This window comes from Drosophila kikkawai, chromosome 3L, assembly GCF_030179895.1.
Source record: "Drosophila kikkawai strain 14028-0561.14 chromosome 3L, DkikHiC1v2, whole genome shotgun sequence".
NCBI classification, from domain to species: domain Eukaryota; kingdom Metazoa; phylum Arthropoda; class Insecta; order Diptera; family Drosophilidae; genus Drosophila; species Drosophila kikkawai.
In genome coordinates, this window is record NC_091730.1 from 34,949,227 (window position 1) to 34,974,477 (window position 25,251).

General features: G+C 48.0%; 1 protein-coding gene across 1 annotated transcript; it reads left to right on the forward strand.

Annotated features, from left to right (window-relative positions):
- Positions 1-16,933: 16,933 nt before the first annotated feature.
- LOC121502705 (uncharacterized) lies at positions 16,934-20,770 on the forward strand. Its single transcript, XM_070285553.1, has 3 exons — positions 16,934-19,172; positions 19,273-19,868; positions 20,033-20,770. Exons 1-3 carry the CDS (start codon positions 16,934-16,936, stop codon positions 20,768-20,770), a joined length of 3,573 nt encoding a protein of 1,190 aa, XP_070141654.1.
- The last annotated feature ends 4,481 nt before the right edge of the window (positions 20,771-25,251 follow it).

Here is a 25,251-nt window from a genome sequence, read left to right on the forward strand (position 1 = left end):
GAGATTCCGACCCCGTCCCAGAGTAGAACGCTAGAGGATTATGCCGTAAATGTATCTTAATGTTTATTTACGTAAAAGGTACAATAATAATAATTCAATAATTTCATGCCAGATCTCGATTCTGGGGTACGCCGTAGTTCCGATTCGTCCTCGTCCCGAGTGCGGCTGTCCGATAGGGGGGATGCCGATAGTCCTGCCAGGGTATGGGCCTTTAAAGCCACCCGATAGCGAATGCGTTCGGACTCGAAAGTCAACCACGAGAGAATGCGTTCGGACTCGAAAGTCAACCGAACCCAGTAGTTGTCAGACTCGACAGTCAGCTCAGCGCCGTTTGTTGGACTCGAAAGTCAGCTCGGAGAAGTTCGGACTCGAAAGTCTGCAGATTCGGACTCGAAAGTCAGCTCGAAGACGTTTGGACTCGAAAGTCTGCAGATTCGGACTCGAAAGTCAGCAGAGACGTTTGGACTCGAAAGTCTGCAGATTCGGACTCGAAAGTCAGCCGAGAGAAGTGGACTCGAAAGTCGGCAGTGTTTCGGACTCGAAAGTCGGCAGATTCGGACTCGAAAGTCAGCTCGAAGACGTGTGGACTCGCAAGTCAGCAGAGAGAATTGGACTCGCAAGTCGTCAGATTGGACTCGCAAGTCAGCAGAGATCCTAACTACAATTTATAAATAGGAACCAGAGTTCCCAAAAAGTGACTTCGCTGCTAACTACTGGGGAGGTTAACTCGACCCAATCGCAGTCGGCTGCTAAGTGATTACTCCAGGGCCGTGGTCCGCTTTATATAGGCCCTGGCGCGGCTTCAGTGTGGCCAGAGTCCTGTGCGGGATTTTCCCCGAATAGTGTGGCCAGTCTCCGTTCGGTCCAGTGTGACCCTCCTTGACGATCAGTGGCGCGCGCGCGCATTCAATTCAAATTTTTTTCATAATGTCGCCAATCCATTTCTTATGTCCCTAAGTGGTTCTATTTTATTCTATTTCTTCCTTATAAGATATATTGTGCGCCTATAGGCGTCACACTCCCCCCCCGTTTGGGAGACGGTGTGATTCCGCACCGTAACGTCTTTGCCCCGGTCGAATACGCTTCTCCAGTTCGGGGTCCTGTCCATCGTTCCGTCTTGGTGCTGTTGCCTCCTCCGTTTCGCTCCTCGTTCTTTCCCCTGGGATGCTACTTAACTCGTCGATCTTTGTTCGCTCCAGTCTATCCCCGTTGCTTCTGTAATCGTGCTGTCTCCTTCCCACGATGTACTGTACTGTACTGGCTCCTCTCCTTGGTCCACGTCCTTCTTCTCTACGTCCGCCCTCATCTGGTTCTCCAGCATTTCTTCTTCTTGATCCTTGTCTTCCTGCCCGTGCGGCTGTTCTTCCACTTGCTCTGCCATCCTTCCTATCTCGCCTGCTAGCGCCGTGGTGCTTCCACCTTCCTCTTGCCTCGATTCCTCTTCCAGGTCTTGTTGGATCACCATGTCGGATTCCTCTAATTCCTCGGTGCCCTCTTTCCTAGCGGCTGACCGAATGTACACCTTGGCCTCTCCACTTCCTGGTGTATTCCATTGGTCCGAAACCGCCTGGCCTGTGTGCCCTGATCGGTTCCATGCCGTCTCACAGCATCCGATGGTTTTGGGGTCCCTTTTAACAGGCCCACCGTCGGACTCTCTGCAGATCTCTTGGTCGAGTCTGTGCTGTGGTTGATCGAAACTTTCTGCTTCGATCATCTCAACTACCTCTGCCAGTTTGAGAAACTCGGGAAGTGTTTTGAACCCCGACCTCCTCGTGTATAGTTTTATCTGGCCTCGGCAATTCAGGTATATGCGGTTCAATTTTTCCTCCGCCGTATACTCCGCAAACCTCATCATTTGCATCAGCTCCATTGCGAACCCTCTCGTTGGTTCGGTCTCTCCTTGCCTCCGATGCTGGATCTGCTCCTTGAGTTCCTCCTGATACCTCCGCGGTAAGACGTACTCCACCAGCTCTCCCGTGACCTTCTCCCAACTGTCCAGCTTGTTTGGTGTGCAGTTCCACCAATCGCTCGCCGCGTCTTCCAGGATGAACGGCATGGTTTGCACCAACTGGTCGTGCCCGATGCCGTATCCAGTCGCCCAACCTTCCAGCTTCCGGATGAACTCCAGCGGGTTGGTCCTTCCATCGTACGTTATTTCCCAGCTCCGTACTTGATCCAGGATTTCCACGTTTATCCTCTCCATGATCTTCCCTTTGCGTCCCTCTAGCTCGTACAATCCTTGACCGTTTCCTTGTGGTCGTTGCTCTGGCTCACGGTCTTGCTGCCTCTCTCTTAAATCTGCCTGCTAGCCATTACTCTTGGTGTCGATCTCTTGCAACCACTTCAACCTGTTCGGGCGTTAATCTGTAACGTCCTGTCGTCCACGGGTAGTCAGCGGGACGTCCAGGGTCTGTGCAGATATATTTATTTGGTTCAGGCGTGGTTGCTGTAAGAGATTCCGACCCCGTCCCAGAGTAGAACGCTAGAGGATTATGCCGTAAATGTATCTTAATGTTTATTTACGTAAAAGGTACAATAATAATAATTCAATAATTTCATGCCGGATCTCGATTCTGGGGTACGCCGTAGTTCCGATTCGTCCTCGTCCCGAGTGCGGCTGTCCGATAGGGGGGATGCCGATAGTCCTGCCAGGATATGGGCCTTTAGAGCCACCCGATAGCGAATGCGTTCGGACTCGAAAGTCAACCACGAGAGAATGCGTTCGGACTCGAAAGTCAACCGAACCCAGTAGTTGTCGGACTCGACAGTCAGCTCAGCGCCGTTTGTTGGACTCGAAAGTCAGCAGTTCGGACTCGAAAGTCTGCAGATTCGGACTCGAAAGTCAGCTCGAAGACGTTTGGACTCGAAAGTCTGCAGATTCGGACTCGAAAGTCAGCAGAGACGTTTGGACTCGAAAGTCTGCAGATTCGGACTCGAAAGTCAGCCGAGAGAAGTGGACTCGAAAGTCGGCAGTGTTTCGGACTCGAAAGTCGGCAGATTCGGACTCGAAAGTCAGCTCGAAGACGTGTGGACTCGCAAGTCAGCAGAGAGAATTGGACTCGCAAGTCGTCAGATTGGACTCGCAAGTCAGCAGAGATCCTAACTACAATTTATAAATAGGAACCAGAGTTCCCAAAAAGTGACTTCGCTGCTAACTACTGGGGAGGTTAACTCGACCCAATCGCAGTCGGCTGCTAAGTGATTACTCCAGGGCCGTGGTCCGCTTTATATAGGCCCTGGCGCGGCTTCAGTGTGGCCAGAGTCCTGTGCGGGATTTTCCCCGAATAGTGTGGCCAGTCTCCGTTCGGTCCAGTGTGACCCTCCTTGACGATCAGTGGCGCGCGCGCGCATTCAATTCAAATTATTTTCATAATGTCGCCAATCCATTTCTTATGTCCCTAAGTGGTTCTATTTTATTCTATTTCTTCCTTATAAGATATATTGTGCGCCTACAGGCGTCACAGCTGCTTGTAGCACAACAGCCAAAATAATCAATGTCTAATCTACGTATATTCACGTGGAATGCCAACGGCGTCTCACGGCATAAACTTGAACTAACACAATTCCTAAATGAAAACCACATCGACGCCATGCTACTGGTTGAAACGCACCTCACAAGCAGATACAACTTTCATATAAGAGGTTATACCTTCCACCGCACAGATCATCCAGATTGTAAAGCCCACGGCGGGACCGGCATCCTTATCAGAGAACGCATCAAACACCACTTCCACGAAAGGTTTGCAACAAATTACTTGCAAGCTACGTCCATTAAAGTGCAGTCAGGTAACGGCAACCTTTGCATTGCTGCCGTCTACTGCCCACCTCGCTTTACAATCTCTGAAGGTCAATTCATGGATTTTTACAACTCTCTTGGAGATCGATTTATAGCTGCAGGAGATTACAACGCCAAGCATATGCATTGGGGATCCCGCCTCGTGACCACCAAGGGAAGACAACTGTATAACGCTCTCCTCAATGTGAGAAAGATACCCGATCTAATTGACTTCGCTGTGCAAAAAACATCCCACGCAATTTCATAAACGCCAAGGCCCTTCCAGACCTTTCTTCAGATCACTCGCCGCTGTTGATAACCCTCCTTCAAAGCCCAGAAACTACGGATCGCCCCTACAGGCTGACGTCGCACAGAACCAATTGGATGAAATACAAAAAGTATGTGACCTCCCACATAGAGCTAGCCCCCCAGCTCAATACTGAAGCCGACATCGACTCCACCACCTCCGCTCTGGAAGAGGTACTTGTGACTGCAGCCAGGATATCAACACCACAACAGATGGATGTGCAAAAAATCAAATTCAAAACGAACCAGCAGATTGAACTTCTTATCCAAGAAAAGAGGCGTCTGCGACGGGCGTGGCAAAACAATAGATCGCCATTCTCAAAGCAACGTATAAATGAAGCCACACGCAAACTAAGCCGGGCCCTGAAGCAAGATGCCGAAAATGCACAATTAAGATATATTGAGAAACTCTCGCCAACCAGCACAAAGCATCCCTTATGGAGAGCTCACCCAAACTTAAGCTCTCCGACTGAAACCATTACCCCGATTAAAAAATCATCTGGTTGTTGGGCCCGCAGCGACAAAGACAGACAAGAAACCTTTGCCTCACATCTCCAGGGCGTTTTCCAGCCGAACCTTGCAGCACATCCATTTGAACTACCGCAAAACCAAACTGAAACGGAATCTACTCCAACATAATTTCGTCCGAACGAGATCACGAAGGTCATCAGGGAACTGAAGCCGATAAAGGCTCCCGGCGATGACCTAATAACTCAAAAAATGATAATTGAACTTCCGAATTGTGCTATTGAGGTCATCTGTAAAATCTTCAATGGGATCATAAGTCTCGGCCATTACCCAACTAAATGGAAAAAATCTATAATTATAATGATACCGAAGCCCGGAAAAGACCACACGATTCCATCATCCTACCGACCAATAAGTCTACTATCATGTTTGTCCAAGTTATTTGAAAAATGCCTACTAAAGCGCATAATTCCTTATCTGGGAGCTCACAACATCATCCCAGCTCATCAATTTGGCTTCAGAGAAAAGCATGGAACTATAGAGCAAGTTAACAGAATAACATCAGAAATTCGCACAGCCTTAGAGCATAGAGAATATTGCAGCGCAATATTTTTAGACGTTTCTCAAGCATTCGACCGCGTCTGGCTCAATAGCCTCATGCACAAAATTAAAACACTCTTGCCGGCATACACACACAAATTACTTGAGTCTTATCTCTACAACAGAGTCTTCGCAGTGAGGTGCAACGCAACAACATCCGGCACCTATCCAATCGAAGCTGGAGTTCCACAAGGAAGCACACTTGGGCCTACCCTATTTGTCCTATACACAGCGGATATCCCCACAAGCGACCAGCTAACACTATCCACTTTCGCTGACGACACTGCGGTCCTCAGCCGTTCCAGATGTCCAGTCCGGGCAACAACCCAGCTCGCCAACCACCTCAAGGTAGTCGAGAAGTGGCTATCTGATTGGCGTATTAAAATAAATGAACAAAAGTGTAAGCACATAACGTTCACTCTCAACAGACAAACATGCCCTCCGCTCTACCTGAACAGCACGCAGATCCCCGAAGTCAACGTGGTAACGTACCTGGGCGTCCACCTGGACAGACGCCTAATATGGCGAAGACACATTGAATGCAAGAATTCATCTAAAACTAAAAGCCAGCAGCCTCCACTGGCTCATAAACTCCCGTTCGCCCCTGTGTCTGGACTACAAGGTCCTGCTCTACAACTCCACACTGAAGCTAATATGGACGTATGGCTCCCAGCTCTGGGGGAACGCGTGCAGTACCAATCTAGACATCATACAGCGCGCCCAATCAAAAATCCTGAGAACTATCACTGGGGCACCATGGTATATTCGCAACGAACACATTCACAGGGATCTCGGCATTCCAGCAGTTAAGAACGAAATAGAAAAACAAAAAGCATCCTTCAAGGAAAAACTCTCCACCCATCCAAATCCTTTAGCAAGGGACTTGATACGAGTTTCCAGAAGAAGCCGCCTACTACGTAACGACCTTCCAACCCAGCCATAATTAGTCAGGGCCATTTACTCTGTAGCAGTCTCATGACTGCTAGTTAGGTAGTATTGTAAGATTTGATACACTTATTGTTAGTCTCATAAATGAGAAAATTCAATAAATAAAAGCAAAGCCTAAAAAAAAAAAAAAAAACTATGGCGAGGGGCCCCCCAACAAGAAAGTCCACAGGCGTAAGTGCCAACAGGTCAGCGAGGTCCTTGGACATTGGCGCGATCGGACGCGAAATCAGGCATGCTTTGATCCTAGCTAGAAGCGTGGATAGTTCTTCGAGCTTCTGCAGGACACGGATCGCTAGAAACGGGGCACAATTTACTCCGAAGGTGACCGTTTCAGCTCGTAGTCGCGGAGTTCCCCATTGGAATTGGGAAACAGTATGCGCTGGAAAGGAGTATGCTTGGGGTCTACCCAAATTTGGCGATACATCTTTTCGATGTCGGCGGAACACAAAGCTAAAGTACCTCCACTTTAGGATTTGAATCGAGAGGTCGGATTGTAAGACCGGGCCCGCATAAAGGATGTCATTCGGACTGGTCCCATTTGCACAGGGGCTCAAGCATTAAAAACCACACGTACCTTAGTGATGGTGCTTTCGGGCTTCAGAACAGCATGTTAAAGAAGGTAGTACGTGGTGGAATCGCGAGTACGTGGCGGAATCGAGGTTTCTTGGATCACGGCATCATACCGGGCCTTGAGGAGATGACCTCCCTTTAGGCGCTGCTCGTTACGCAAGAACTGAGCCAGAGCGAAGGATCGCGAAGATGCGAGCTTGGACCCCTTGTGCGCGGGGTCGTAGAGAAGCGTCACCACGTACTTGCCACAGTTGTCTCTTCTTGTAGTTTGGACGAGGATAAACGGAAGAATGTCGGCTCCTATTAGGACATCGATTTGGGAAATTTTAAAGAACTTGGGGTCCGCAAGGGGTATGTCAGGAAGCCCCTTAAGAAGACCTTGTGGGACTGGATACAAGGGCAGACTCCCGGCCAGCTGCGGAAGAACATAAGCTGCAGTCTCTTAACTGAAGCCCGGGTCTGGAGGGCGATCGCATGGAAAACTGGCAGAGTTTCGTAGACTGAGCGGCCACGGTGTGATTCAGGCCCGAGACTTGGGCTTGGATAGTCGTGAACGGAAGTTTGACGAGGTTGAAAAGCCTGTCCGTAATAAACGTTGCCTCGGAGCCCGAGTCGATTAAGGCTCGCGCCTGGAAATTGCACCCTAAATGGCAAATGTCAATGAGGGCTGTGCCCAGTAGAACGGGATGATCCTTAGGGGCGCCCGTGCATCTTGGAGTGGGCGCGAATGGATTACCGCGGTGCAGGAGAGTGTGATGAAGACTGTGGCATAATAATACAGTGTTTAACGATTCAGGCGAGATGTTGTTGCAAAACTCCGGCGCACGCGGATTTGCTCGGCTTCGCTCGTCGGCTATGGTGGTGGTGGTCTTGCCGGAAGTTCGCTGTTGCCTTTTGCAACCAGTAACTTATTAATCTTTGCGTGCAGCAACGAGAGAGGGGGAAGGGAAATCAAATTGTCACAATACATCTACGGACAGGCTACTCTTCTCTCATCACAAAATTTAGGGCTTTGGATCCTCGGCTGTTGTTGAGGTCCATCATCTGCCCTCCCTGCCTTGGCCATCTCATCCACTCCTAACTACATTCTCTTGATGACCCCTTATGAAAACAATCGCTGGCCTTACGGGGGCGACATGCCGGTGGAGGCAATAAAATTAATGATTTTTAGCACATTATAAAAATTATTTATTTCCTAAATAAAAACTAACAAAACACATAAATGAAACATCAAACGTAAATTAAATAATACAATGCTGAACGATAAAACTACAAAATTTCCTCTTATTATAATTTAAATTTGTATGAATTTAATAGTATTAAATTATTTTTACTTTCTTTTTTATATATTTTTTTCTAGTGAGGCCACAAAAGAAAACAATGAAAATTTGGTTTCAATAAATTTAGTTTGTTCATTTGTAGTTAGGCACAGTGGGTCAACCGGATTAAAATTGTGGCAATTGCCTTGATAAAAAGTTCATTTTTTTACTTTCTTTTTATTTCCTCTTTAATTTTCTGTTTGATATTGGGAAGCATTTGGTATTTATATTTTTTTAAGATAATCCAAACTCTTACACTCACCCCTGATGCAAATCCATCGGCCAAAGCGCTTCCGACGAGGCTAGCTGCAGAGGAGGGGAGGGGGGGGGGGAAACCGAAGAAAGAAATGAAAATGCCCTAATACTTCCGAAAATTCAAATTCGAAGACGATCTTTGGTTTGCTCACCACAAAAAAAAACATAAAAAAACAATTCTAGCACTAATTTAAACTTTTCACTAACTATAAACTAACTTACATTAATTATTTCGCGGCATTTAAAGTTTTGCTTTTACTTTCTTTTAATATTTTTTTTGTTGTTGTTAATACGCGCTCCCGGCAAAAATTCTTTCTCGCTTAATCGAGCGGTACCTTCATACTAACTGCTCTAGAAATGGGGAGCGGGATGCAAAAATAGGCTACAGATCAAAAAAAGAGTCGCCGCTTGACGCTGCTCATCCCGCGCGTATGTCTTGCGGCTACTTCCCTATCCTAGGTTGCCTTCACATGTTCCCAGATCAAAAGCTGAATATTAAAAAACGGTGCCAAGTTTGGGGCAAGGGGGCTGGGGGGCTCCTCTGATCTCTTGCGCCGCACAGTAGCGCCTCTCGAACAATTAGCGTTGCAAAAATCGAAAAAGTCATGTTCGCAAAAACGATTTTAACCATACTTATTCGACAGAAAATTTCCCAAGGATTCTGAATCTGCAAAAAAATCTATTTTAAGATATGAGCATTCAAAGTTGAACTTTCTTTCGTTTTTTGCATCATACCAAAAAAAAATTGGTAAATTGGTCGACTTTCAGGTAATATTACACAAAAACCATAAAACCAATGGTCATGGTTTTTACTTTAAATGATAGATACATTCATAAACTGTTAATTAACCCAAAAAAACGGCACTTTGGTTTGGGCTTGTACAGGTAAATCGCTACCTGCCAGGTGTCCATTTTTTTTCACCTTTTTCTGCCTAAAGTAGTCTATAACTTCTGAAGCCGATGAAAGCCACCGACTACACTATGTCTACAAGTTACGTGGATCTTTCCTGGACCAGAATTAACTTTCATCGGCTGCGTCGAGCTGCGTCTGCGAAAATGCAACGACATAAACCAAAACTACTAAAGGTGAAATATACCAAAATACCGGCACAATTTCATACATTCCAAGAAATATACTAACTGTAGCGCGTGGCGGTTACACTTTGAATTAAAAAGTTTTTTTTTTCAGTTTTCAAATTATTTTTATTTGAGCAAATACATATAAATAAACATAAAAAATTAAATACAATAAATTTTCTTGAAAAAAAAATATTTTTTCACTTTGATACCCTTAAAAAAGGCGTATATACATTTTACAACAATTACCTGTCTAATGCCGTTTAAATTATTCGATTACCTTATTTGGTTCAAAAGATATGATTTTTGCAATGCTAAATGAGAACAGGCTGTGCGCCGGCGCGCCAATGCTGTGGCCACTTGGCGGTAAGCCGTAGCGTCGTTTTAGGCGGTCCGCTAATTCCGCTATTCCTCCTCTTCTTGTCCAATTTGTGTCCGCCGCAACCAAAGGGAAAATTCGCTTTTTATAAAGCGCCGGGCCCTATATAAATTTTCACATTTTAATAACGATTCACTTTTTTTTCTTCACAGAAAAACTCACCCTGGGGGAACTCAGCGCTTGTTTGAAATTTGGGTATTAACCCGTTTGCCTTCTTTTAATTCTATATCTCGGCCAGCGCCAATGCACAAAAAAAAGCAACTAATATGTTCTACTCGCGAAAACTTGATTATTTGTTTTATTAACTTTTCCTCCGAGATGGACCTAGTCCGCTCTGCCGCCAAGAATTAAATGCAAGCGAATTCCGCCTCGAATCCAGCGGGATCCCTCTCACTTACTCTCCCCCTCCTTCGGGTCGCAGCCGATCGCTGACATTTACCCCCCGTTAGAGGTGGATTTCTCCAATTAGCTCCGCTCTGCACCTTTCCCTCTGCCACAATTGGGGCTGCGCTAATACCCCCTAGATGGCGCCAGGAAAATATCTTTGAGGTTGGCTCTGCATCAGGCGTTACAAGTCCTAATACAGTCCCGCTGCTGGTGCCCTCCCGCAAAACAGTCAAGGAACAACTGCTTTTTCTAAATATAGTCGGACCGACCATTTACGTCCATCTCGAGGAATCGTGAACACATGCGAATCGGATGGTTCTCCCTGGAACAGAGGTCGCATCCTCTTGGGGCCGGAGTCCCTCTGGACTCGTAGGAGTTTAGCCTGCGCAGCTGTCGGTCTTGGCGGAATTTGCCCCGAACTGCTAGGCCAGATGTCGTCGATCGCTTCCATAGTGCGATGCCGCTCTGTCAGAAATGAATCTAACTCGTTCCAGGTCGGAATTTCAGCCTTGTTGAGTATGGATTCCTCTCACATCGAAAGTGTGAATTTGGGAAGCTTTAAGGAAACCATAAACACTAGGAGACAATCCCTCGCCTCGATTTGAATAGAGGACATCTCTAAGGCTATCAGGCAACTTTGGACGGTGCCTTTCAGTTCTTTTAGAGCGGCTCCGGACTCTTGGGGGACAGCCTGAGTGTTTTAGAATATTTTCAACTGGCGGTTGACGAGTAACCGCCGATTCTCGAAGCGGTCGGTGAGGCTTTGCCACGCGGAGATAAACCCTTCATTGGTCAGAGGGGCTTTGGATGCGATAGCGTGCGCATCGCCACTTGTTTTGGATAACAAGTGGAACAACTTTTCCACCGGTGTGAGCCGCGAGTTGTGGATATATATCGCGGTGAAAAGGTCTCGAGTTTTTTTCTCCTCCACGAGTTTTCGAAAATTTTCTCGGTGGTGCCCCAAGGCTCTCAGAACCTGAGCCCGACGCGTATTTTTCGAATTCACCCGCGGCATCCACTGGCAGTGTGACCGCAAGCGGGCACATTGTGTTCTCTCCGGCTGCGGTATTTTCTGGGATTTTTTTTGTACTGCATAAGTTTATACATTTCCGCGGCTTCTGGCAGTTCCTATTGCGCCCCTTTGCCAAAGTGATCCTAAGTCCCATTCCAAAACTTGTTTTCCGTCACGGTTTCGAACCATTGATTTCAGGACTTGTCCGTTTCCTGCGGCGACCAACTGATTCGCGACCCATTCGACTTCAAGTATGCCCACGGGAGACGAGGAACAGATTCCTCTGATTCCATCAATTACTCTGGAAAGGTCCCAGTCCGTATCTCCTCGGCCTGATCAATTAAAGCCAAAGGCTGCCACTGCCACTTCAAGGGCAAAAAGTCAAGAGGCCGTTGACACTTCCCCCGGTACCTCATCCAGATTTACTCGGTCGGTAGCCAAGATGGCTCAATCCACACTCGATATCGCCCTCCGCAAGTTCATTTCCACAACGGACCGTGTGAGCCATTTCGAGGCTGACATCAACACTCCGAGCGCCCCTGAAACCGATAGATTTTCCCCTGCCATGTGCCAGGTTCATCGGGATCAGATTCGGGCCCTGTGAGATAAGGTGGAGAAGAGCTATGAAAACTACTGCGACCTAATTTCCGTGTTCGCCGACAGCGCTGCCACCTCAACTGTGCTTGAATCCAAGTACAGATATTGCTACTCCGTCTATTCGAGGTGTGTGGTCCTGTTACAAGAAATAATCAACAAGGCCGCCGCCCAGTCCACTCCGGCTTCCGCCCCTATGCCCACACCCCCGTCCATGGCCCACCTTCAGAGACCTTTTCACCGCGATATATATTCAGAACTCGCGCCTCACACCGGTGGAAAAGTTGTTCCACTTGTTATCCAAAACAAGTGGCGATGCGCACGCCATCGTATCCAAAGTTCCTCTGACCAATGAAGGGTTTATCTCCGCGTGGCAAAGCCTCACCGACCGCTTCGAGAATCGGCGGTTACTTGTCAACAGCCAGTTGAAAATCCTTTTCAACATTCAGGCTGTCCCCCAAGAGTCCGGAGCCGCTCTAAAAGAACTGCAAGGCACCGTCCAAAGTTGTCTGACAGCCTTAGAGATGTCCTCCATTCAAATCGAGGCGTGGGATTGTCTCTTAGTGTATATGGTTTCCTTAAAGCTTCCCAAAATCACACTTTCAATGTGGGAGCAATCCATACACAATAAGGCTGAAATTCCAACCTGGAATGAGTTAGATTCGTTCCTGACAGAGCGGCATCGCACTCTGAAAGCGATCGACGACATCACCCCTAGCAATTCAGGGCAAATTCCGCCAAGACCGACGGCTGCGAGCGCCCCAGCACGCAGGCTAAACTCCTACGAGGCCAGAGTGGCTCCGGCTCCAAGAGGATGTTCTCTTTGTTTTTTTTTTTATTTTGACAAAATTAGCCCAGTGCTACAAGTATAAAATACTTATTATTAATGCCCTGGTCACTTGAGTTAAAATTAGACAGGATTTCTACTTAATACCTAGTACATTAAATATTATATGAACTAATTATTTATTTATTTTATTTTATATTATTATTTTTAGTTATTTTTTTTTTAGTTATATTTATTTTATTTTATTTTTATTTTTATTTTATTTTATATTATATCTTTAATTACGTATTAATATGAAGTTTGCTGTTTGTTTATTTGTTTGTTATGCGTTGTTTCTTAAATATAGTTTTACTTTGGAATTAAATTGAGTTGCATTCCTAATAGTTTTGAGTTCATGGGGTAATTGGTTCCATAGACGGATAGCGTTGACAAAGAACTGCCTCTCGGATTTGAGCATTTGGACTCGAGGGCATATAAAATTTTTAGTCCTTTGCGAGGCTGCCGGTATTAATTTATTATACAAGTAAGAAGGCTCATGGGTTGTCACTATTTTGTGGAAAAATGAAAGGGCTCTAAGATTAATCCAGGAGTTTAAGTTTAAGTCAAGTAGTTTAGTAGTCAAGTGTGATACATGGTCAAAACGATTTAAATTAAACACATAACGAACAATAGAATTTAAGGCTGTGACTAATTTTCTCGTGTCCCGTGTGTCGCAAAACCTAAATATTTCTATACCATAAGACAGGGTGGGAATCAGAATGGTTTTAGAAATCAGGAGTCTTATGTGTTCGGGTAAAAAGTTTCTGGTATTTGCCAATTGACGCAAGATACCATAGACTCGACCGGTTGCTTTCGATATGTGATTGCCCCAAGACAGGGTGTTGTTGAACGTTAGTCCCAGATTAACTGCATGATCGACATAGCTTATAGGTATATTATTTATTATTGGTTTTGTAAGGTCATTTGTATCAATTGGCCTGCGACTAATTAAAATAGATTTTGATTTTTTGGGATTTATACTCAAGCCGTTATGTTCAGCCCACCTTTGCACTAAGGACAACATTCTGTTACAAGTACTTATACATACATTTATTTCACGAACAGGACTACTGACATAAATCTGGACATCATCGGCATACAAATGTACTTCACAATCGGACAGGACATTTGGTAAATCATTGACATATATTGCAAACAGTAATGGGCCAAGGACTGATCCCTGAGGAATGCCGCGAGTCAGTTTTTTTACGGCGGAGGTCACCGCCCCTGCTACAACTGCTTGAAGTCTATCAGTAAGATAAGACGCAATCAGTCTAACTGAGGTATCCGAAAAGTTGAATAGGTTTTTTAGCTTGGTACCAAGTATATTGTGATTCACGGAGTCAAAAGCCTTACTATGGTCAAGTAGCGTCAAGATTGTAACATGGTTTTTGTCAAGTTGTTGTCTGATGTCCTCTGTGATGTCCGTTATTGCTGTAAAACAGCTTCTCTTCCTACGAAAGCCAGATTGTTTATTGTGTAGGAGGAGGTTTCTATCCAGGAAACCTTGTATCTGGCCGGCTAGTACGTTTTCGAACACTTTTGAAAGAAATGGCAAAATGGAGATCGGTCTGTACTCATTGTTTTGTTTAGGAATCGGTAGTATTTTAGCCAATTTCCACGCGGTTGGGAATGAGGACTGTGTAAGAATAGAGTTAAAAATATACGTAACATAGGGCAGTAGACATGGCAACAATAATTTCAGAAATTTAGGATTTATGTTGTCTAGACCTTCCGCATTAGACTTAACTTTAAGTATACAATCAAGGACATCACATTGGCTAACACACACAAAGTTAAATATATTATCACAGGGGGCTACGCTGTTCACGTTACGTTTTGCTTCAGGTACATTAATTGTAGTGAACTGTTGATTTAGTTCTTCAACATTAACGTTGAGCTCGGTTTTCTGTACGCACTTTCCGATCCCTAGCGTTTTTAGTTCTGTCCATCTGTGTTTTGATGATATACAGTTATCAAATTTTTGTTTGTAGTGGTCACGTTTAGCCAATTTTATTTTTTTGGTAACCGCTTCCCTGGCTGTCTTGTAATGACTGTGGAGTTCGTTAGTTTTATAACGCTTCCATCTTTTAAAAGAGGCATCACGCTGTCGTATAAGATTCTTAATTTCTATAGTAAACCAGGGGGTCTGTCTGGGCTTTGGCGTTTTGGTTTTTAAGGGTACGAATTTCTCAAACAGGTACCGTATATTGCTATTTAGGATTTGGAGTTGAATGTCAACGTTAGGTTGGAGATAAATAGTTTCCCAGTCACATAAACCTAAATCTAATTGAAGTCCAGTATAGTCAATATTCCTAAAGTCTCTATAGGCAAAAAAATCTGTTTTATAGTCTAAGGACGTGTCATATGTCAGAAAAATTAGGTCGTGTCTAGAAAAAACTGGTACTGAAACCTGGTCATAAAGTAAAATCTTGCTGGGGTCATTTATAAAAAATAGGTCAAGTAGGGTATCACAGGTGCTGCTGAAATGCGTTGGCGTCGTGTCGTTAGCTGGATAAAAACCCAAGGACTCAAAATTATCTAAAAGGTGTCTTTCCTTTAACAGATTGATGTTAAAGTCCCCTGCCAAGATGACATCTGTGTCACCATAGATAAGTCGGCAATTGTTGTCAGTAGTGGCTCGTATTCAGTCGTGGTGTTTGGTCGGTATATACAGCCAATCAGCGTATTTCTATTATTTTTACAACATATATCAAGAAACAGGTACTCTAATGGACAATCACTGGGTTGTTTACATTTAACAGTACATTTAAGAGTTGTTTTAACAAAAATAGCTACCCCTCCTGCATGACGCGATCCGAACGATACACAGCATATCCATCACACGACAATAGTACATCACAAACATTTATTGAGAACCACGTCTCAGACACACAAATTACATCTACGTCAGAATTAATAAAAAGAAACCGAAATTCATCCATTTTTCGCAATAGACTTTGGGCATTTAGATGAACAACTTTGAGCCCGATTTTACGTTTGCTAATAACTTTTATCAGGCTATCAGTTATGGAACACCTTACTTCATCCGGCACTGGAAGATTTGGCTAAAGTTAGGAATGCAAGCTCAATATCTGCAAAGCAATTTAGAAACATAGAAGTGTAAACAAACAACAAACGATAACAAAATCCTAAAGATAACTTAACTAAGAGAAAATTATAAAATTGATTAAGAGCGAAAGCTAGGTTCAGCAGCGACAGCATCTCCAGCTTCCATCGTAGCGCCAGAGAGAGAGGTGGTGAGAGACGAAGAGAGAGGGTCGGCAGTGAGCGTCGAAAGCTCGCTCATGTGCGCGATGCAGTTTACGCCCTCTCTGCCCATGCAGCGAACGTGAACTAAGCCACGGCGGGTAAAAACAGCTGTGAGAACACGATGCTTTTCATACGCATGGCTTCTTTGAAAATGAGATAATTATCTCTCGTCAGCTGCTCGTTGACATAAACTGCAGCGTCCGAGTCGATACCAAAGAGCTTTAGAGTTAGCTGGCATTTACGCTCGCGCCGGTACGCCCCAATTTGCTTGAGGAGTGCGATCATCTCCCGAGCGCTTTCCATCTTGACGATGATCACCGGGTCGACGTGCGTGTTTTGGGTTTTCCGGGCGCGAAAGATATCCCGGATTCTTGGAGGGGGTGTAAGCTGCAGGTTGAAGCACAGCGTGTGGAATAAGGCTCGGACATTTTCGCCCTCACCATATGGTACGCCGTGTATGCGCACCTCGTACGCCCGGTTATGCTCCTGCTGAGATGCCAGTTTTGATTACAGTTGGGCCACCTTTCCACACAGTGCACGCAGATCAGCGACCTCCCTGTCCAATTGCCCGACCTTCTCATCCAGTCTGTCCCGTTGTGAGCGGAGATCGATCACTTCCTCCGATAGTTTATTTATTTTTTGGCTAAACCTGAGTTCAAGCTCCGCCAGAATTCTTTCTTCAGCATTTCCGAAACTTGAACTGATATGCTCATTCTGCTCTGTAAAACGTTTGTTGATAAGATCAACCAACTCCATTGCCAGGGTATCGGATGGTCGACCCGCCTTCAGATCGATCGACGAGTCAGTTCGCACCCGTTTTGGTGCCGATGCAGTTAGCTCTCAGCACTGTTGTTCTCAGTATAGGCAAAGAGAAGCTTGTAAGTCCAAAGGTCAGGTGGCTCTCCCAATTAAACAACTTCGTTTGTTTAATATTATTGTGCACTTTATGTTGATGATTTGCACTTGGGAGATGTTGCGGCAACACTGAACTTTATGTGGTTTAATTTATGTTAATTATTGTTGAGTTTCTAGGCAGATATGGATTTTTATGACAGAGGTATCAAAATAAACGTCTGCTCTCTGTGAGATTTGGCATTGTTCCAGGGAGAACCATCCGATTCACGTGTGTCCACAGTTCCTCGAGATGGACGTAAATAGTCGCTCAGACTATATCAAGAAAAAACAGTTGTGCCTTAACTGTTTTGCGCGAGGGCACCAACAGCGGGACTGTAATAGTGCCCATAGCTGCTTCACTTGCCACAGTCGCCATCATACCCTCCTGCACCGCGGTAATCCATTCGCGACCGCTCTAAATCCACCGGCGCCAGCCAGGCCTCGACCCGCGGCCACTCCTGAGAATCATCCTGATGTGCAGGTGTGTTTCTCTTCGGGCTCAAGGGCCGTTTTACTGGGCACAGCCCTCATTGACATTTGCCATTTAGGGTGCAATTTCCAGGCGCGAGCCTTAATCGACTCGGGTTCCGAGGCAACATTCATTACGGAGAGGCTTTTCAACCTCGTCAAACTTTCGTTCACGACTATCCAAGCCCAAGTCTCGGGCCTGAATCACACCGTGGCCGCTCAGTCCACGAAGCTCTGCCAGTTTTCCATGCGATCGCCCCCCAGACCCGGGCTGCAGTTAGAGACTGCAGCTTACGTTCTTCCGCAGCTGGCCGGGAGTCTGCCCTCGCATCCGGTCCCACGAGATCTTCTTAAAGGGCTTCCTGACATCCCCCTTGCGGATCCCCAGTTCTTTGAGAGCTCCCAAATCGATGTCCTAATAGGAGCCGACATTCTTCCGTCTATTCTCCTCGGCAACTCCAAGGCTAACATTTGCGGCTCCCTTCTCGGCCAGGAGACCATTTTTGGATGGGTGTTGACAGGCCCAGTATCTCCAGCGGCCCCCCGCAGTGTTTCCGCCTTCGCCACACGAGTTACCTGCGCCCTCGACGACTCCCTAGACCAGCTCCTTACCAAATTCTGGGAGGTGAAGGAAGTGTCCAAACAGGTTGTCCAAGAGTCTGATTCCGTCTGTGAGGAAAATTTCGTCCAAACTACACGAAGAGACAACTGTGGCAAGTACGTGGTAACACTTCCCTTACGCGACCCCGCGCACAAGGGGTCCGAGCTCGCATCTTCGCGATCCTTTGTCCTGGCTCAGTTCCTGCGTAACGAGCAGCGCCTAAAGAGGGATCCTCCCCTCAAGGCCCGGTATGATGCTGTCATCCAAGAATACCTCGACTTAGGTCACATGGCCGAGGTTCCGTCGACGAGCAATTCCGCCACATACTACCTTCCTCATCATGCGGTTCTGAAGCCCGAAAGCACCACCACTAAGGTCCGGGTGGTTTTTAATGCTTCGAGCCCCTCCGCAAACGGGTCCAGCCTGAATGACATTCTATATGCGGGCCCGGTCTTACAATCCGACCTCACGATTCAAATCCTAAAGTGGAGGTACTTTAGGTTTGTGTTCAATGCCGACATCGGAAAGATGTATCGCCAAATTTGGGTAGACCCCCAGCATACTCCTTTCCAGCGCATCCTGTTTCGCAATTCCAATGGGGAACTCCGCGATTACGAGCTGAAGACGGTTACCTTCGGAGTCAATTGTGCCCCGTTCTTAGCGATCCGTGTCCTGCAGAAGCTCGCCGACGACGAGAAGTCAAGGTACCCTCAGGCGAGTCATATTATCCGTCATTTCATGTACGTCGACGACGTTCTCGCAGGGGCAGACTCCAAAATCGAAGCGAAGGTGGCTATCCGTGAGCTCCAGGGTGCCCTGGGTTCGGCAGGGTTCCCACTGAGGTTCTTTTTCATTCCGCCCGAATTGACCGCGGGATCATCGTTCACGAAGCGACAGGTCCTATCCCAGATTGCCAAGTTATTTGATCCTGCGGGCTGGCTCGCCCCCTTCATCGTCCAGGCAAAGATGTTCATGCAGGAAATTTGGCTCCAAGATCTAGCGTGGGACGATGACCTCCCTCGAGATTTCTGCCAGAGATGGGTTGACTTCCTGGGACACTACTCTGCTCTCGATCAGATCCGCATTCCCCGATGGGTCGCGTTCCGACCCCATTTGAAGATCGAGCATCATGGGTTCTGCGACGCCTCGCAGAAGGCGTATGGCGCCGCCATTTACGTCCGTGTGGAGGCTGGGGCCACTGTGATGGTGAATCTGCTAACGGCAAAAACGAGGGTTGCCCCAGTCAAAACGGTGTCGCTTCCGCGGCTCGAGTTATGCGGGGCATTGCTACTGTCCGAAATGGCCAGCGCCATTCTTCCAAAGATGCCCGGGCCTGCGTCCGCCCTGTACTGTTGGACTGACTCCACGATTGTGCTCGCTTCGTTGCATAGGCCGGCGAGTCACTGGATCGGCCAATCGGGTGACCAAGATTACTCAATTCACTGAGGTCGAGAGATCGGCACATGTCCGCTCCGAACATAACCCGGCCGATCTTGCCAGCCGCGGGGTAGGGCTTTAAGACCTCGCAGACAGCCAGCTGTGGTGGCATGGTCCAGCCTGGCTGCAAAGGCCGCGCGGCGAGTGGCCCATCCAAGGCAATGATTCCCCCGTGACTGATCTCGAGAAGCGAGCCGTCAGAGTCCATGTGGCAAAGGCTCCCCCTGAAGACCTTCTTGACCGATTTTCGACACTCGACAAGGCGTTGCGAGTTTTCGCTTACGTTCATCGGTTTATTCAGCGCGCACGAAAGCTCTTGTCTCCGGTTGAGGATCACCTTTCAGCTTCAGAAATCGGGGCGGCTGAACGTCTCCTAATTTCCATCACGCAACGCAGGCACTTCGTCCTTGAAATTGGCTGCTTAAGCCAAAAGCGGCCAGTGCCAGCATCCAGTCCGGTTCAGAACCTGAACCCGTTCCTTGACTCCCAAGGGCTCATGAGAGCATGCGGCCGTGTCACGTCCTCCGTGCTGCTCCAATATGACGAACGGCATCCGGTCATCCTTCCATACGACTGCCATCTGTCTCGACTCCTAGTCCGATTTACGCATCACATAACGTTGCACGGTGGCAACCAGCTAATGATCCGCCTGATCCGTTCCAAATTCTGGATCCCAAGGGTGAGGAATTTGGTCAAGTCCGTCATCTATTCCTGCAAGATATGCGTCATCCACGAAAAGAAGTTGCAAACGCAACTCATGGGAGACTTACAGCAGAACGGACAGCTTTTTTGCGCACCTTCACATTTACTGGTGTGGACTATGCGTGTCCCTTCGACATAAAGAATTACACGGGTCGAGCTTGCCTCATCACAAAGGGGTATGTTTCTGTGTTCGTGTGCTTCTGCACTAAGGCCATTCATCTAGAGCCCACATCCGACCTTACGACTGAGAAGTTTCTCGCCGCTTTTGCCCGTTTTGTGTCCCGAAGAGGATGCCCCCGTCAGGTTCAGTCGGACAACGGGAAGACCTTCGTGGGTGCGGCTACCCTTCTCTCCCGAGACTTCCTACAAGCTGTCAAGGAGGCTGTGACTGGTGCTTACAGTCACCAGCAGCTGCTCTGGCAGTTCATTCCGCCGGGAGCCCCTCATATGGGAGGCTTGTGGGGGGCAGGAGTTAAAAGTTTCAAGACTCTGTTCTACAAGTCTACGGCCACGCGAAAATACACATTCGAAGAGCTATCCACACTTCTAGCTAGGATCGAGGCGTGCCTGAACTCGCGTCCACTCGCGCCAATGTCCGAAGACCCCGCGGACCTGTTGGCACTGACTCCTGGTCACTTTCTTGTTGGGGGGCCCCTCCTCGCCGTGGTTGAACCCGAAATAAAGGGGGACGCCACGGCCATCATAAACCGCTGGCAACACCTAAAGGCTCTTAACCAGCAATTTCGTCTACGATGGAAGGAGGAGTACCTGAAGGAACTCCATAAGCGGAATAAGTGGCGAACTCCAGCAAGGAATCTTCAGGTCGGGGACATGGTGGTTGTCAAGGAGACAACCTTCCGTCCAATGAGTGGCGTTTAGGCAGGATTGACGCGGTCTTTCCCGGAGCCGACGGCCATGTCCGTGTGGTCGATATCCGCACGGCGCGGGGACTCATTAAGCGTCCCATAGCGAAGCTCGTCCTACTTCCGACGGAAGCTTCCGCCGGTCCCCAATAGCCATCGGCCTCAATGTTCTATGTCAATGTGCCGTTCCGTAGCTCCTATTCGTGTCTCGACTTGCGAGTGCCTATTACTTATTTCGATTTTTTATCTCCGTCCTATTCCGCCAGTAATAGCAACAACATTCATCCGCTGAAAAAGTGTCGCCGTTTTCTGCGGCTGAGTGCCGAGTGCCGAGCCGTCCTAGCCAACCGGTACTGCCCCAACTGCTTGGCCCACGAGCATTCTGACGGAGGGTGTCAGCGGGGAGATCGCTGTAAGACTTGCGGCCAGGACCACCACACATTGCTGCACCTCTCCGATGAGCCGCGGAATCCGCGCCAGTCCTCAGCCGCTCCGCGGCCCTCGTCCGCCGCTCCGCGGCCCTCGTCTGCCGCTCCACGGCGTTCCTCAGCAGCTCAGCGGCCCTCGTCCGACGCTCCACGGCGTTCTGCACCCGCGCCGCAGCCTTCGTCCGGCGTTCACGGTAGTCTACAGTGGCTCCTCGGCCCTCGCCTGCCGCTCCTAAGCAAGGTTCCGCCGGCGCCGTCGCTGTCGTCGCTCATGCAGCGGCACAGCGTCAACATCCTGCCGACTGCGCTGGTGCGCATCCAGACCGGGACGCAGACATTCGACACGGCGGCCCTCATTGACCCATGCACGCCTGTGAGCTGTATAGACGCGTCGCTGGCAGCGTGTTTGCGGCTGCCAACTACCAGCGTCGGTGAAGAGCAGATTTGTGCGGCTACCGTGGGGTCCAAGGCCGACAATGAGGTCCAACTCGACGTGGTCTTCAAGGTGGAGCCTCGCGTGCGCATCCGCACTCCCGTCCGGGAGCTGATTGCGGCGGTGCGCGCCCACTTCCGGGACGTCATGCTAGCCGATGAGCGCTTCTACTTGCCAGCAACGATCTCCGTAGTCCTGGGCGCGGACATGTATCCGCGTGTGATGCAACCGGGGTTCCTCAAGATCCACGAAGGGCTCCCGGTGGCCCAGAGCACCGTCTTCGGCTTGGTCGTCTCCGGCGCGTGTCACCAGCCGTAATGTCCACGGCCCTGTTGCAACTCGAGTGATTGCAAGGGGGGCGGAATGTTTAGGTACGCGGCCCATTGCACCACCGCTGCCGGCTGAGCTTTCCGCTCTCGCCTCTCTTGCTCTCCCGCGCTCGCTCTCCCGCAGCGCTGAGCGCTTTCGCACTCTCGAGCGCGGGCCTGGGGCTGCTCTCGCCCCTCTGGCTCTCCCGCGCTCGCTCTCCCGCAGCGCTGAGCGCTTTCGCACTCTCGAGCGCGGGCCAAACACTTGGATCGGCCGCTGCCGCTCTCTCGCTCTCGCTTAGCGAAGTAAGTGGGCGGGAGCGTGGCCGTTTGCTTAAGTTTTAGTTTTTAGTTCCATGTATGCAGCGAAATAAAGCTGATCATCTTGAATTTGCCCACGACGCTCCCGCTATTTTTCATTTCGACTTCGCACTATTTTCGCTTGCGCCGTGGGAGGTTTTTTTTCATCATCACCCAGCCAATTTTCCCGAAGGAAGGAAGCGCCGCCCCAACAAAGGTGACAGAACGCCCGCGGGCGCTATGACACAATTGTTTGTGGGCGTCATGACATGCACCCGTTACTCCTCACCAAAAGTCGCCCCTTGCTGTCGTGGTCGACCACCCGAACAAAAGAGGACCTGGCGACTGTATGAACAACACTCTCCAGTTACTCAGAACCACTTTTGCCCCTAATTTAACAGCGCTACTACAGACCGACAAACGTCGTGGGACACAGGCGCGATTTGAGGAAACCTTTTGCGCCACATTGGTGGACTGGATGGCCCGTTTGGGGCTTACTTTTGAAGGTTCCGGCGACCCACTACGATTTATGGAGCATATCGAAGAAAGGGCCTTACCCCAAGCGATGCCAGTACTACTACTGGTTTCGAACGAGCAGACTCAGGGCATAACATGGAAAAATTTCAAGAAGGAGTTCCTTGAGTTTTTCTTACCGCCACGATACTTTCAAAGCCTAGAAGACCAGATCCGGACACATACGCAGCGACCAGGTGAGCTGTTCAAGTTCTGTTTGATCGATCTCCGCATACTCATGCAGCGGGCGGGATACACCATGGCACAAGAACTTGAACGCGTGTATGAAAATATATTACCTGAGTAGCAACTGTACACACGGCGTCAGGATTTTCGAACACTAACTGAACTGTAACAGCTGGTAGTAAATTTCAAAGTCATAAGAAGCCGAGGGGAAGGGAATCAAACAAACATTCAGAAGCGCGGGGGATTTAACCTCCCCACATCGAGGAACTCAAGGTTCGCCGATGGGTGCACGAGTGCACTCGAGCCGGAAAGGGTCGACAGGGAGAGGTACCGAAATACAACATGGGACTATCATGCCGGAATCAGAGGCCTCGTTCAACGTGTATAACGCCTACAGGAACTGCGTGAAAAACTGTCTTTTCCAAGGGGAGTGCCGACAACCCCAAGTTTTGTTCTGCTGGGACTGTGGCAGACATGGCCTTCGCACCATCAAATGCTGCTGGAGATCGGGAAACGGCTACGGGCCTCGAGCAGGCGGGGACCGCCCGAGGAACCCGAGAGATTCCCCAAGCCAGTAAGTCAAGTTGTTAAGTTAGTGCAGGGGAGGATCCGGGCACAGGTCCGCATCAAAGGGAAACCGTTTAGGTTCATCCTGGATACGGGAGCCACACGGATTTTCATTAGCGGCCATGGAAGAGATTGGCGAGAGATTCGCACGTGGATCCGATTGGCCAATGGATCCCATCATGACCTTACGGGGGGCCTGGTAGTAACCATCCACCTGGGTCACTAACAAGTAAAGCTGTTCTTGCTAGTGATGCCCACAGTAACGGACGATCTCCTGCTAGAAATCGATTTCCTTTGTTGCATCAAGGCCACCATTAACTGCGGAGGAGAACAATTGCAACTGGACTCGAGGGCTGAACTAACCAGCGATCGGCAAAGCGACGAGGAAACCGTGGATGTTTCAGCGAGAAACGACGCACCGAATGAGGAGTGCATGGCTCCTCCTCCTGGGAGCTTGCGAAGCAACGAAGAAACCGTGGAAATTTCAGCGAGGAACGACGCACCGAACGAGGAGTGCGTGGCTGCTCCTCCTGGGATCTTGCGAAGCGACGAGGAAATCGTGGAAATTTCCAGCGCCCCTATATTTTCCAAATCGTGTACATCGTTCCGATTATTTTGTTGGTACGCTTTATTCAACGTCATTCATAAGTTTTCGATTCCTTTTTCTTTACCTTCCAGCCCCACAGTATTTTCGACAAACATTTATTTTTCCCCGAATAATTTATTCCACATATTATTTCTTTCGTTCCCAAATCGATAAAAACTTTTCCGACAATTTATTTATTTTAATTATTTAAACGTGTTATCCAGCGTTCTCGTATTAATTTTAAATCGATAGCATTTTTTTTTATCAATTTTTTCTACGCGTTATCCAGCGCCCCCATATCTTTCAAATCGAGAACATCCTTGTTAACGCGTCATCCAGCCTCCCTGTATTAATTTGGAATCGATAGCATTTTTTTCGATTAATGTGTTCTACGCGTTACCCAGCGTCCCCATATCTTTCAAATCGAATACATCTTTTTAAACGCGTCAGCCAGCGTCCCCGAATGAATTTACAATCGATAACCATAATTTTTAAACTCTATTCAGCGTCCCCGTATTGATTTGAAATTTATAGGATATATTTTTGATTCATTTGGTCTACGCGTTATCCAGCGTCCTCATACCTTCCTGAATCGATAACATCCTTTTCGATTATTATTTGTTTATTTTCGCTTATCCAGCGTCCCTGTACTTATTCCAAATCGATAAATATAATTTTTCGATAAGCTCTGTTTTTTTTTTTTGCTTTTATCCAGCGGCCCCAAATCTCAGCAAATCGATAAAATATTGATTCGACTAAATTGGTGTACACTTTATCCACCGCACCAAACCACGTCAAAGTCGATGGAGTATCTCACACACTTACATTACAGCGACGGTAAGGAACCAAAATCCCTTTTGACTGTTTCTAAGGCGGAAGCGTCTCACAGAGTCAGGGCAAAGAGCGAATCGTCTGTGAATTCCAAAAGCGAAAATCCCTCTCGAAGCAAAAGCCCATTGATGACCAAAACTCCACTTAGATCTACGAGCACGTCGCTCGAAGTTCCACGGTCTGCACCATCCACAAAAGCTGCAAAACCAGTCGTGTGTAGTATGCGCACATATCGAATACGCACTGTACCCAGAGTACTTAAAGAGTGCGCACTGTAATACATTGTTGCAGTGTTTACACATTTCAAAGTCCTGGTCATAAACCATGAGTGGCCGAAATATGAAC

Bases quoted from the DNA above. Each gene is read 5' to 3' on its own strand.
- LOC121502705 (XM_070285553.1), top strand. From the start codon at position 16,934: ATGGACGTAAATAGTCGCTCAGACTATATCAAGAAAAAACAGTTGTGC. The intron at 19,173-19,272 runs GTGACCAAGATT...TAGGGCTTTAAG, and splicing joins TCACTGGATCGGCCAATCGG to ACCTCGCAGACAGCCAGCTG. The intron at 19,869-20,032 runs GTGAGGAATTTG...TTCGACATAAAG, and splicing joins CCAAATTCTGGATCCCAAGG to AATTACACGGGTCGAGCTTG.